This window comes from Fringilla coelebs (assembly GCF_963513975.1).
Source record: "Fringilla coelebs genome assembly, chromosome: 23".
In the NCBI taxonomy this organism is placed as follows: domain Eukaryota; kingdom Metazoa; phylum Chordata; class Aves; order Passeriformes; family Fringillidae; genus Fringilla; species Fringilla coelebs.
Genome location: NC_140049.1, coordinates 1,258,507 through 1,270,616, shown reverse-complemented (window position 1 = coordinate 1,270,616; position 12,110 = coordinate 1,258,507). Strand labels below are relative to the sequence as shown.

The 12,110-nt window shown below is 54.8% G+C and overlaps 2 protein-coding genes across 2 annotated transcripts; one reads left to right on the top strand and one right to left on the bottom strand.

Moving 5' to 3' along the window:
• Window positions 1–833: 833 nt before the first annotated feature.
• AP4B1 (adaptor related protein complex 4 subunit beta 1) lies at window positions 834–7,191 on the bottom strand. The gene is made up of 10 exons (XM_084220557.1): window positions 6,914–7,191; window positions 6,610–6,834; window positions 6,411–6,541; window positions 6,044–6,191; window positions 5,402–5,898; window positions 4,642–4,725; window positions 3,647–3,750; window positions 3,283–3,490; window positions 2,503–2,787; window positions 834–2,129 (listed from the first exon to the last, which is right to left on the bottom strand). The coding sequence occupies exons 1-10, from the start codon at window positions 7,024–7,026 to the stop codon at window positions 1,654–1,656; spliced, it is 2,271 nt and encodes a 756-aa protein (XP_084076683.1). The 5' UTR covers window positions 7,027–7,191; the 3' UTR covers window positions 834–1,653.
• A 160-nt stretch (window positions 7,192–7,351) lies between these two features.
• DCLRE1B (DNA cross-link repair 1B) lies at window positions 7,352–9,114 on the top strand (the record flags this gene model as incomplete). The annotated part of the gene is made up of 4 exons (XM_084220558.1): window positions 7,352–7,540; window positions 7,651–7,795; window positions 8,005–8,184; window positions 8,273–9,114. 4 exons carry the CDS (start codon window positions 7,352–7,354, stop codon window positions 9,112–9,114), a joined length of 1,356 nt encoding a protein of 451 aa, XP_084076684.1.
• Between the last annotated feature and the right edge of the window lie 2,996 nt (window positions 9,115–12,110).

The window sequence follows — 12,110 nt, the reverse complement described above, 5'->3', positions numbered from 1 at the left end:
CAAGTGATCCGTGGCGGAAGGCGCCGCCGGGGAGAGCTGCCTGTGGTTTTCTGACTTCATCACAGCCCCAAAGGAAATTAGTGCGTGGCAGATAATCCTGGTCAAACAACACAACACACAGCACGGGCCCCTGGCACCCTCTGCTCAAACCAGCCCCCTTGGCACCAGGTGGGCAGCACTGAGGACAAGGGGAGGGATATGCTGGACACAAATCCAAGATCCCACCTCCCCAATTCCTTCAGCACCATGTCCAGCATCACTGCCAGGCGTGAGCACAGGGGACAGCTGTGGAGCATTCACATCCCAAGGGGCTGTGCTTCACCAGGAAGGCTTCGAGACTGGAATGTGGCTGGAGGAGTCCATAAAACAGCACGGAAAAGCCACAGTTCCCCTCCACGCTTTTAATGTAGAATCCCAGACTGGTTTGGGTTGGAAGGGACCTTAAATTTCGCCTCCATGGGCAGGGACACCTTCCACTATCCCAGGTTGCTCCAAACTCTATCCAAGCTGGCCTAGGGCACTTTCCAGGAGTGGGAGTTTTAGCCTGTTTCCTACATCAGCTCTCCCTGAGGGCAGGAGCACAGCACAGCCCTGCCCTGCTACAGCTGACTGGTGATCTGCTCTTGAGTCCACCTGCAGGTTCACCCTTTACAGTAATTTGGCATTTGAGACTGAGATTAATTATTGCCCAGTTGCTCCTTAAAGCTTTGCTGCAAGGAAGGTCAGAGAGAAAAACCCTGGTGGGCACAGAGCTGCCCTGATCCACAGATCACTCCACCCACAGCCCTGAGGGCTGAAGGAACAAGAAACTCCAGAAATCAGCCAAGAATGATTCACATTTTTATTAGGAAAGGCAGAAGTGTGTTTAACAGTGACAGGGATTCAGTGAAGTGCATGGAAGGCACAGTGCCATTTGAAGGTACAATCAAGTCCTTCAAATAAACCCAAAATCGGACAGAAGAGGGTTAAAAGAAGCTTGTGCTCCTCACAGAGTACCCTAAAGCCCTGTTAGATCAAGCTCACTGTACCTTTACTTCAATCAAGGAGCTGAGGGAACTTCAGAGAGGGCAATTCTCACCTCAATAACACACTGCAATTAAAAACCCACATCTGTGTTTTGGTAGTGGAACATGCTGGCTCCAGTGAGCAGGACGTCCCCTGCCTGCCCTCCTCTGGCACAGCAGAGCTCTGCTCACCCCCAAAGTTACTACTGAAATCAGACAGCAAATTAAAACAAATCTAAAGGGAGCCAAGACTGAAATATTCTCTTCTCACTGCACTGTTCCTCTCAAGGTGAGATAAGTGGCAGAATCATGGTGCTCTGGTGTTTGGTTCGTTTTTGTTTTTTTTTTTTTAAATATTTATAATTCTCAGGAAAAAACCCTCTCCAAAACACAGCCCTGAATTCTGCTCAGCTCTGGTTCCATCAGTGATGTTTGTGCCTCATGACACCCACCACGGATGCCACCAGTCCTGTGACTCACAGCAGAGTGACCCTGCCCTGCTCTGCCCAGCTGCAGCTTCCCCCACACAGGTAAACTGGAAACTCTGCAGTTTAAAACTACCAAACCAGCACTGGGTATGGCAAAAGGAGCCAGAGAAATCAACTCTCTCTGTGCCCTGAGCATGCATCTTGCTGGGAGCAGGGACCAGTCAAGAGTCCAGTCCAGCCACTGCCTCCAGGACTGTCCTCAAGGCTGAGATGAAGGATTGCAGTGCCTCTGGCTTTGCTTCATTTTGCTTCACTGAAACCTGCAGCTCTGAATCTGCTGCCTGAAGCAGGAGCTCTGTGAGGAAGAGGCAGCCTGAGTCATCCTGGGCACTCAGATAAGCTTTCCAGGGCTGGGCTCCAGCTCTGCTCATGGCAATGGTCTGGATGTGCACAACACGAAGGGCTGTCTGGATGGTGTCTGCATGGACAGGCCCACACCAGGGCAGAGAGAGCTGGCAGCTCGTGTCCAGGCTCAGCCAGGTCTTCTCAAACTGTTCTGCAGTCAGGGAAACATCAGGAATCAAGTTTAGGCTCCCTGCATCAGGATGAGCCTTGAGGAGTTCTTTATTCCCTTCAGACACTGGAGCATCAGGATGAACCTCGAGGACTTCCTTGTTCCCTTCAGAAACCAGGGATTCTGAAATGCAAGCACAAACACTTGTGAGATGCAGCTCCCAGCTCCACAGAGCCCATTTGATGGAGCAGAGGAATCCCAGGGCCACCAGCAGCATTTCCTGGGCTAGTGAGTGGCACACTGCACACCAAGTTCCCAAAGCACTCTGACCTTCCTCACACATGGGAGAACATCTTGGCTGCCCCTGGATCCCTGGCAGTGCCCAAGGCCAGGCTGGACAGAGCTTGGAGCACCTGGGCCAGTGGAAGGTCCCTGCCCATGGCAGGGGGTGGAACAAGAGGAATTTCAAGGCTCCTTCCAACCCAAGCCATTCTGGGATTCTGTGATCTGCTGGCAAGGGGAGGATGGCTCCCAGAGGAAGGTGAGGCAGGTTTACCTGTGTCTCTGTCCCTGGAGCCAGCACCAGGAGAGCAGGAGTAGGAGGGTTCCACGGGCTGCTGAGCGGTGGCGAGCGCCCAGCGCTCTCTGCCATAAACTGTGGCCAGAGTGTTGAACTCCAGAGCCCAGGCATTGACAGGCTGCTTGCTCTGGTCCCCCAGGAGCCCCAGGGAGGGGTCAGACTTGGGGCTGCACAGGACCCTCTTCACTTCCTCCACCCCAGCCTGCAGAAGGCGGTAGTAGAAGAGCCCCCGGTCGCGCACAGCCATGTCCTGCTCCTCCTCTGGAACCACAGACAGCAAAAGCCATGGAGAATCCTGCCAGCCACACTGCCCCAGAGCACTGACACTAAATTATTAAAAACTGACTTGCAGGGACACAATGCAAGCCTGCTTACAGGCAGACAGCCAAAGGACAAGGGGGAATGGTTTTAAGCTAACAGAATGCAGGGTCAGATGGGATATTGGGAAGGAATCCTTCCCTGGGAGGGTGGGCAGGCCCTGGCACAAGGTGCCCAGAGAAGCTGTAGCTGCCCCTGGATCCCTGGAAGGGTCCAAGGCCAGGCTGGACAGGGAAGGTGTCCCTGCTCAGGACAGGGGGTGGAACTGGATGATCTTTAAGCTCCCTTCCACTCTGATTCCATGACTCCACACTCAGCCAGCCGGGGCCAGAAGCAGCCTAAGCCATGGAACCACCTGGAACCAGCCAGAACGCGGACACAGCCTGGGGACACAGGCAGAGCAGGTCCCTGGGAGCTGTGGGGACACGGAGAACCCACCAATGCAGAAGTAGAGCAGCCTGCCCAGCATGTCTTGGCACTCGGCTGGCCGGGCCAGGAAGAGCCGCAGCAGCGCCGTCAGCAGCTCCATCTTCACCGCCGGGAACGACTCCGACCTCACAGTCTCCACAAAGTCCTCCAGGACGTAGGGAGCGTTTGGGATCTTCTCCCCATGCATGCCCAGGAGCCAGACCAGTGCTTGTTTGCCCTGAGGGAAGCACAGGAACAACAGCAAACAGCTGCTGTGCGCCGCGTGTTGGCACCACATAAGCCCGCTGGGAGAACAAATCTGAGGATTGCTGATTTTTCCCCCAATCTCAAGGCAAAGGGAAGATGGACAGTCCTTGTCCACCCTTCCCCTCACCTCGCTGTCCTGGATGGTGTCCTCACAGCCTGGCAGGGCCTGGCACACGGCATCTGTGCACTGGGGACACAGCCAGGCCAGGTCCCGGAAAGCACGGACCACAGCTGCAGGGAAAACAAGTTATCAGCATCCCCCAAGAGTCATAAAAACCATTAGGGAAAAGAAAAAAAATAATTTCAAAGCCCTCCACTCAAGGGGCCTTGCAAATCTCAGCCAGGAGGGTCAGTGCCCTGCCTGAGACTGTGATTTGAGGCACCCTCCTTCCCAATCCCATGACACTGCATTTGTGAGAGCAAAGCTTCACCAGGTCTAAAATAGAGCACTGAGACTTCAGATTGTTCCCCTGCTGGAGAGCAGCCTCTGTTCTGGCCACTGCCAGCCTTTAAAAAGCCTCTGACTCACGATGCTTCAGACACACGAGGTTAGAATGACAAATTAAAGCTGACCCCAATTCAAAATGAGGCTCGTGAACTTTAGGTCAAAACTTTGAAGGTTTTGCTGCCCACTCAGACACAAAAACAGCTCCTGAGATGGAATTCAACAGCTGAGTGCAAGTGTGTGGTTTTCAAATCTGAGAGCAAGACCAGTTAAAAGAGAACAGCAGGAACAGCAGTGATGTGAAGGTGGATCTGAGGGCAGAAGAGAAAAAAGGAACTTTGTCACAACTAAATCAGAATGTTGAAGAGAAATCACAGAGATTTAAAAGATCTATTAATCATCCTGGGTCTCAAACAGACAGTAAAACATCTCTGAGGAGCCCCTCCCTCCCTGAGTCAGCAGGTGGCAGCCAGAAAGAAGCATGAGCACAGCTACAGCCATCTCCTTTTCCACAGAGAGCAGTCCTGCAGAAGGAACACACCTCATACCCCTCAACCCACCTGGAAAACTTCCACCTGAAGGTGCCAATTAAGCTGGAAGCCAAGTGCCTTTGAGTTTGGGATCACTAGCTCCAGCAAAGGCACCTCCTGAGAGCATAAACCAGCAGCAGTGCTTACCTGAGGTGATGTGCTCCTGCTGAAGCCCCAGAAGCTCTGTCAGAATCCCCACACACTGCTCTGTGTATGTCCTGGCAATATTGGCTGCAAGGATGCCAAAAAGACATAAAAGTCACCCTTCTATCAGAGTGAAACAGGAGTCATGAACCCAGCTACTCATCACAAACTCTCTTTGAAGGAACAGTCTCCCTCCTTTCCTTGCTGACTTCTGTTTCTGAAAGTGTGGCCAAATGAGCTTGTTCTCCACACCAGGGACATGTTCCTTGTTTTTTTTTTGAGGCCACATCTCAGAAGATTTTGGAACTTTCCTTAAATGTAATACATTAAAAAAGGCATTTTATCATCCCCAACTTTCTCCTTAGGAACACTGTACCAATTCACCTATTTTTAAAGCTCACAAAACCAAAACTATCACCTTAACTCTGCCCCCATCACAACTCAAAGGACAAGCAGGTATTAGAGCTCCTCCACCCCCTGCACAGCTTCACTGAGGACTATAAGGCTCATTAACAAGATGAAATGACACATTTTCTCTAGAGCATCTCCTCACAGCACGAGATTCAAGGACTTTCTGCACAACCTGAAGCAGCTCCACGCCAGGACTCCTGAAACCATCAGTGCTTCAGAAACACTCTGACACAAACCACTCCTGGGCAGGCAGCCCAGAGCAGTGATTTGGTGCTTGCCCAGGCACCCCTCAGCAGAGCACAGCCCCCCTGAAAGGTGCAGGGCTGCAGCCGAGGCAAGGCACAGCTCTCACCTATGGCAAAGATCGCTCCCTGCGCCAGCTCCACCGACACATCAGTGCAGTAACCCTTCAGCTCCTCCAGCACCTGCTGCACGTTCTCATCGTTCACCAGCTCACACAGCACCTCCATCTTCTGGCATTTGATGTAGTGGGGCTCCGAGTAGGAGCAGAAGAACTTTTTGTAGTGGCTGCTGAAGTGGCCGGGCAGGCTCCTGAGGATCTGGCGCACGTGGCAGAGCGCGGTGAAGCAGAGCTCCCTGCTCTCCGAGGTGCAGGCAGACAGCAGCGGGCCCTTCACCCTCACCAGCACATCTGCCTGCACATCTGGGTACTCCCTGGCCAGCACCAGGAACAGCTTGGTGGCCGCCATCACCACGCTGGGGCTGCTGCTCTTGAGGTAGCCGTCGAGCAGGTTGAGGATGTCGAAGAGCTCGTCCTCGCTGCGGGGTGTGTAGCGCAGCAGGAAGGTGAGCACCTCGCTCTGCCCCCACTGGTCCAGGTCAGGCATCCTGCCAGGAGCACAGGGACACGAGTCAGGGAGGGCAGGAACATCGGTGCAGAGAGGGTTCTGTCCCCCAGGAACTGCCTGTCTGCACAGAAAACATGAGAACAAGAGAAGCTTCCAGCACCATCTCAATGCCAAAGAAAACAAACCTGTTGAGGAGATGATGGGCAATGGGTTTGTTGATGACAACACCTCCCTCCTTCTTCAAGATCTCTTCCAAGGCCCTCAGGCAGTTCACGACCACAATGGGGTCCTGGTCACGAAGCAAACTGTAGAGCTCATTCACCAGAGCACCATCTGCGAAGCACAGAGCTCCTGCCATCAGGATCTCTTGGCACACTGCAATCTTCTCATTCTTTCATTCACTACCCTCCACTTTCTCTCTCCTTCTGCCCTAAGCCACAACAACGCAGGGGCAGCACAGGGACCCCAGGACAGCCCCGAAGGCTGAACGCACATCACGAACACAGCACCCGCACGGCCACCAGCCCAGCCCCACGGCCACCAGCCACTCACCCACTTCGCAGTCGCCCTGCATCTTCACCATCTTGGCACAGCCCAGCACGGCCGCCCTGCGCACGTAGGACGCCTTGTCCCGCAGCCCGCTCACCAGGGGCTGCTGCAGGTACTCCTGGATCCCGGGCATCCTGCGGGAGGACAGCCGGCCGTCAGCGGGGCACGGCGGCCGGGGACACCCCCCCGGTCCCCGCCGCACCTGAGGCCGCACATGGTGCGCAGGGCGAGCCCCCGCACGGCCGGGCTGGGGTGCGCGCAGTCCTTGCGCAGGGAGTTGACGGCGAGCAGCGCCAGCTGCGGCTGCCGCGGGGCCTGGGCGCGCACGTAGAACGACACCAGCTTCTTCTGCACCACGTCCGGCACCGCGCCCGCCTTCACCATCTCCGGGAACAGCCCCGACACGTCGGCGCCCTGCGCCATCAGCCTGCGGCGGGCCGGGCACGGGGCTCAGCGGGGCTCGGCGCGGCCCCGCGCCCCCCGCCCGCCCGGCCCGCCCGCCGTACCGGATCACGCGCAGCACGGCGCCGCGGTACCGCGCCGGGTCCGCCTGCACGTGCGGGTTCGACAGCGCCCGCCGCAGCTCCCGCTGCGCCTCCTCGCCGCCCAGGTACGGCATGGCCCCGCGCCGGTGCCGCTCCTAAGCGCCGCTCTCGGTCCCACTCCGAGTCCTAGGACTCGGTCTCGGTCCTAGATCTAGATCTAGATCTAGATCTAGATCTAGATCCAGATCCAGATCCAGATCCAGATCCAGATCCCGCTTCCGGTCCCGGTCCCGGTTCCGATCCCGCTCCGCCCGCCGACCTTCCCGCCCCGCCCACGTGACCACGACCCGCCCCGCCCCTGGCGCGCGGCCCGGCCCCGCCCCGCGCCGCCTGCGCGTGCGCGGCGCTTCCCGCCAAAAACCGGCGTGAGGGGAGCGGGGCCCAGGGTGCACGCCCAACATGAGCGGGACGGTGCTGGCCGGGACCCCCATCGCCGTGGACTTCTGGAGCCTGCGGAAGGCGGCCGGCGCTCGCCTCTTCTTCCTGTCCCATATGCACTCGGACCACACGGTGGGGCTCTCCAGTACCTGGAGCCGCCCGCTGTACTGCTCCCCGCTCACCGCCCGCCTCCTGCATCACCGCCTGCAGGTAGGTGTGTCCCGCCCGCCTCTGCCCTCATCGCCTGGGCGTCCCCACGTGCCTGTCCCAACCCTTGTCATCTGGCCTGGCCTGGCTTGCCCTCACCTTGGCCTCTGCAGGTGCCGAAGTGCTGGATCCGGCCGCTGGAGGTGGGGCAGAGTCATGTCGTAGGTGAGGTGACGGTGACGCTGATCGACTCCAACCACTGCCCTGGATCTGTTATGTTCCTCTTTGAGGGCACCTTCGGCACCATCCTCTACACAGGTACAGGGCAGGTTCCCACAATCACAGAATCACAAAATGGGTTAGGTTGGAAGGGACTGCAGTTGGTCACCTGGTCCCAGTGCATTGCTCAAGCAGGGTTATCCCAGAGCATGTGGCACAGAATTGTGACCAGATGGTTCTGAAATATCCTCTGTGAGGGAAACTCAGCCCCCTCTCTGGGCCCTGCCCTGCCATCCCTGTCTTTGCAGGAGATTTCCGCTACTGGAGTGGCATACAGGGCGAGCCAGCGCTGAAGGGCCGCCACATTGACCGCCTGTACCTGGACAACACCCACTGCCACCCCCAGCGGGCCCTGCCCTCGCGGGCGCTGGCCACCCGCCAGGTCGTCAACCTCATCCGTGCCCACCCGCAGCACCACGTGGTCATCGGTGAGTGCTGCCCTCCCTTCTGCCAGCACGGCCCTGGCCAGGGCTTGCGTCCCCCTGCCCTGTCCCTGAGCCGCTGGTCCCCTGGCAGGTGTGTACACCCTGGGCAAGGAGACGCTGCTGCTGGAGCTGGCGCTGGAGTTCAGCACGTGGGTGGTGGTGAGCCCCTGGCGCCTGGAGCAGATGCGGCTGCTGGGACTGCCAGATGTGTTCACTGACGAGGAGGGCACGGGCTGGATCCGTGCCGTGGATGTTTCTGAGATCTGCCGGGAAACGCTGGTCGCCTGGAACGCCCAGCACCCCACCATTGCCATCATCCCCACGGGCAGGCCCATGAAGGTCACCCACCCCAAAATCCACCTCATCCCCTACTCGGATCACTCGTCCTTTGAGGAGCTGCGCGAGTTTGTGAAGTGGCTGAAACCCTGCTCCATCATTCCCATTGTGAAGGACGACATGTGCCAGGTTTACTTTCAGGAATACCTGAGCTCTGCTCCCCAGGTACCTCCTGACTTCAGAGTCTCAAAACCTGTGCAAGAGTCTGGACAGCAGGAAATCCGAAGGAAGAGGCAGAAACCCGCAAGTCTTCGGAAAAGAGCCCTGGGGAGCTCTGTGCCCCGAGGGGTCATTTATGACTCCCCAGAGAAAAATACTGAGAAACCTGAAGTGTTTACAGGTGGTAAGGTTCTTCAGCACTACTGTGAGCCAGCTCTCTGCTCAAAAGAACACCGCCCTTCTCAGAGGGGTGAGAAGGAAGAGCTGAATGCGGAACAGCTGGGAGCAGCAGGACCTGCACCTGTTGCCAGTGAGCACCATGCAACTGGACTTGCAGAGCAGTATTTACTCACTCCCTTACACGTTCTAAAGCAGTTTTCCTCACAGAAGTTTGATCAGCTGGTAGAAGACTTTCTTCGGAAGAAAGACACGCCCTGAAAAATTGTGATGTTGCTGGTGCTAGCGCAGTAGGTAGCATTCTGCTCCATGCTCAGGTTTCCCATTAGGAGAGAGGAGTTCAGCTCTGGGGCTCTACTTTCTTTACCTCTTTATAGAGGACAAAGAGGAAACTAGAGCCAGTTTTTAGATGGTACTCCTTAAAAACTTACTTTTTTTTTCCTCTATATTTGCTATGTCCCCACACTACACTGGCACTGTGGTCCCACTGTCTGTGTGCCTTGTGTCCACCTTTTGCAGTGACTTGCCTGTCCCTTGTTAAAAAAGTCACTGAGAGGTTGATTCAAGCAGACCTGCAGAGGGTGTGAGTTGTCTGCAGCTGACTAATTAATGGCTGGAATGTGATTAAAGGAGCAAGGGAGGGAATCTGAGAGCCTCAAAGATTCTCCTTTCTGTAAGTCTCTGATACCTCATTGATTATGAGCAGTTCATTCAAAAGTGTATTATGTTCTTTTTTAAGGTGCTTTTAAAAAATGCTGCTAAAAGAAATCTAGAAAAGGAAGTGCCTTGAAATCCAATAATCTATTTTCTATCTGTTAATCTACTAATACTTCCAGCTTTTGCATCCAGCCAGCCAACTGCAGCTGAATGCTGTCCTGCTCTCCTGAAAGTGGCATCTCAATGCTCATTGGTAGTGCTTTTTCAGGTTTGTGGCTATGAAAAGTAGGAATTGTCTGGGTTCTTGAGTTGTAGGCTTTGCAGAGTGGGTCACTAAATTCTCTGTGGTCTCTTGCATCTCTGAATTCTGTTTGGTTGCAAAGCACTCTTGGTAACTGTCCTGCTAGTATTCTGCCTGCTCCTGTCCTGCAGTGGCAGATGGAATGGGAGATAATGAAACATCTGCTTGGTGTTGTGAAGTGATTAGTCTGAGCAGCATTGTTTGCAAAGATTGTGACCGAACAGCAGAGCTAGCTCTGTTGGTTGGAGGTTGGGAACTTTCCCACTCTGGATCAGCTGCAGAGCCCCAGCCTGGCATATCTGGGAAGTCTGTAGTGTGACAAGCCATTGGGTACCCACTGCAGCTGACTGTGCCAAACAGCCCTGCCAGTGTTTCAGATTGGCCCCTCATATGGTGAGGGCAGCTGGAGTGAAAATGGTCACTGGATGCTGTCCTGGAACAGCAAACCAGTTTGTTCCTCAGCTCTCTTGATTCTCCTTTTGGTACTGTCTAGGCAAAATGTTTCTGAATTTTCTGAACATAGTGTCCTGCAGGGCCTTTCCAAGTGGCAGCTAGATGGGTGGAATTCCCTGAACTGAGACAGAAAAGGAAGTTTGCTCTTGGAGGAGAGCCAGGCCTTGTGAAAAGCAGAGGTGCCCCTGGATGCAGCAGTCACAAACAGGGCTGAGGTCTGTCTGGAACAGTGAGTGTTGACAGCCAGAGTGGGGATGTTTGCAAAGCTGTTTGTTTGGCAAACGTGAATCCTGACTGCCAACCCTGTGCTTTCCCAGGCATGGCAATGTTTATCCCTGTTACATAAGGAGTGCCTGTCCCTGGGACTGCTGTGGCTCTGCCTGCCAGCTGCCATGGGGACATTGGAAGTGACAGAACAGTGTCCTGTGAGCTGCACACAGGGCAGCAAGGGCAGCTGGAGCCTCCTGCTGTGGGCCCTGTCTCAGAGTTTTCTGTGTGGATTATTTCCTAATCAAGCTCAACTGCAGAGCTCCATCAGGTGGGTGTGAGTGGAGGCACCTGCACGTTTTGTAACATGGAAATGACAGTGCCGTGCTTGTAGTGTGCTGGCTGCTGCTGCTGCCTGGGAGATGCAGGCTGTTATTTAAATATTATTGAAATTCAAGTGATTCATTTGACAGGCAGGAGAGTGAAGCACTGCCAGAACTCCCAAATTCCAGGTTCTGCTTTGAGCAGCTTCTGCACTGCTGGGGAGGAATGCTCACCTTCTGAGTCACTGCTCCATTTGGGCATGTTGCAAATGACCTGGGAGATTTGATGTTTTGTGGCATCCAGCCTTTCCTCTTTATTCTTATCATCTATTTATTAAAGTCAATGAGGTGGAGAACCTCCTGGTCAGCCTCTGGGCAAAAAGGAGTTGTAAATGGTAATTCTTTACAGGGGTAAATCTGAGCTTTAATCATGCACAAACAGGTGAACATTGCAGACTTCAGAGTCTGGGGATCTGCATCCCATTTCTGTGTGCTCAGTTAAAGCTGCAGAATAAAATGCTGGTTTTGCTTTCTAGAGCTGAAAAGGTCATTCCCGCCACGGGATGAGGGAATTATCCATCATGCTGAGCCAAGGAAACCTAAAATCTCTGGGAGCAGAAGGCTCAGAGCCTGCTCTCCATGACACTCCAGCTGCTCCCCTGGGAGCCAGGAAAACAGGGAAAACATGGAGACAAGTGTGAGGGACAACAAGGGCTGCACTGCTGCCCACAGGTGTGTTTTGTTCAAAGCAGTGACAAGGAGAAGCTGCAGCCCAGCAGCTGAGGGGATCTGAGAGCTGCATGCTTGGAAATTTCAGTTATCCTGGCAGGAACAGAATGTGCTCTGAGCAAAGTCCTTCCAAATCTATACACACAGAGCATGCTCCAGCTGCTTATCTCTGCTCCACAGTTGGGAACCAAGCCCCAGTGGGGGGAAACAGCTCAGCCAAGGCCTTGCAGAGGAACAGAGCTGAGTTCCCTTTGGCAAGTTTTCAGTGCTGTTTTACCAAGCTGTGATCAAATGCTAGCATGTTGTGAGGGCAGGTTCTGGAGCAGAGCTGCCTGGGGGGGTCAATCACTGCGCTGTGAACAGCTCAGTTGGCTCTAACTTCTCAAAACAGTAGGAAAGCAGAAGGAGTGCCCTGTTGATGCTGTGGAGAGGAGAAAATTGCTCTCTAGGTTGTTGTTGAGAGGCTGAGGTAAACTTGCCTTGCTCCTGTGCTCCACAGAGACAAGCGTGTAATGTCACCTTGCAGGGAACACCCCAGAGCGCTGCTAGGTTGGGTTTCTGACTCTGCTTCCCCAATTACAAGGCCA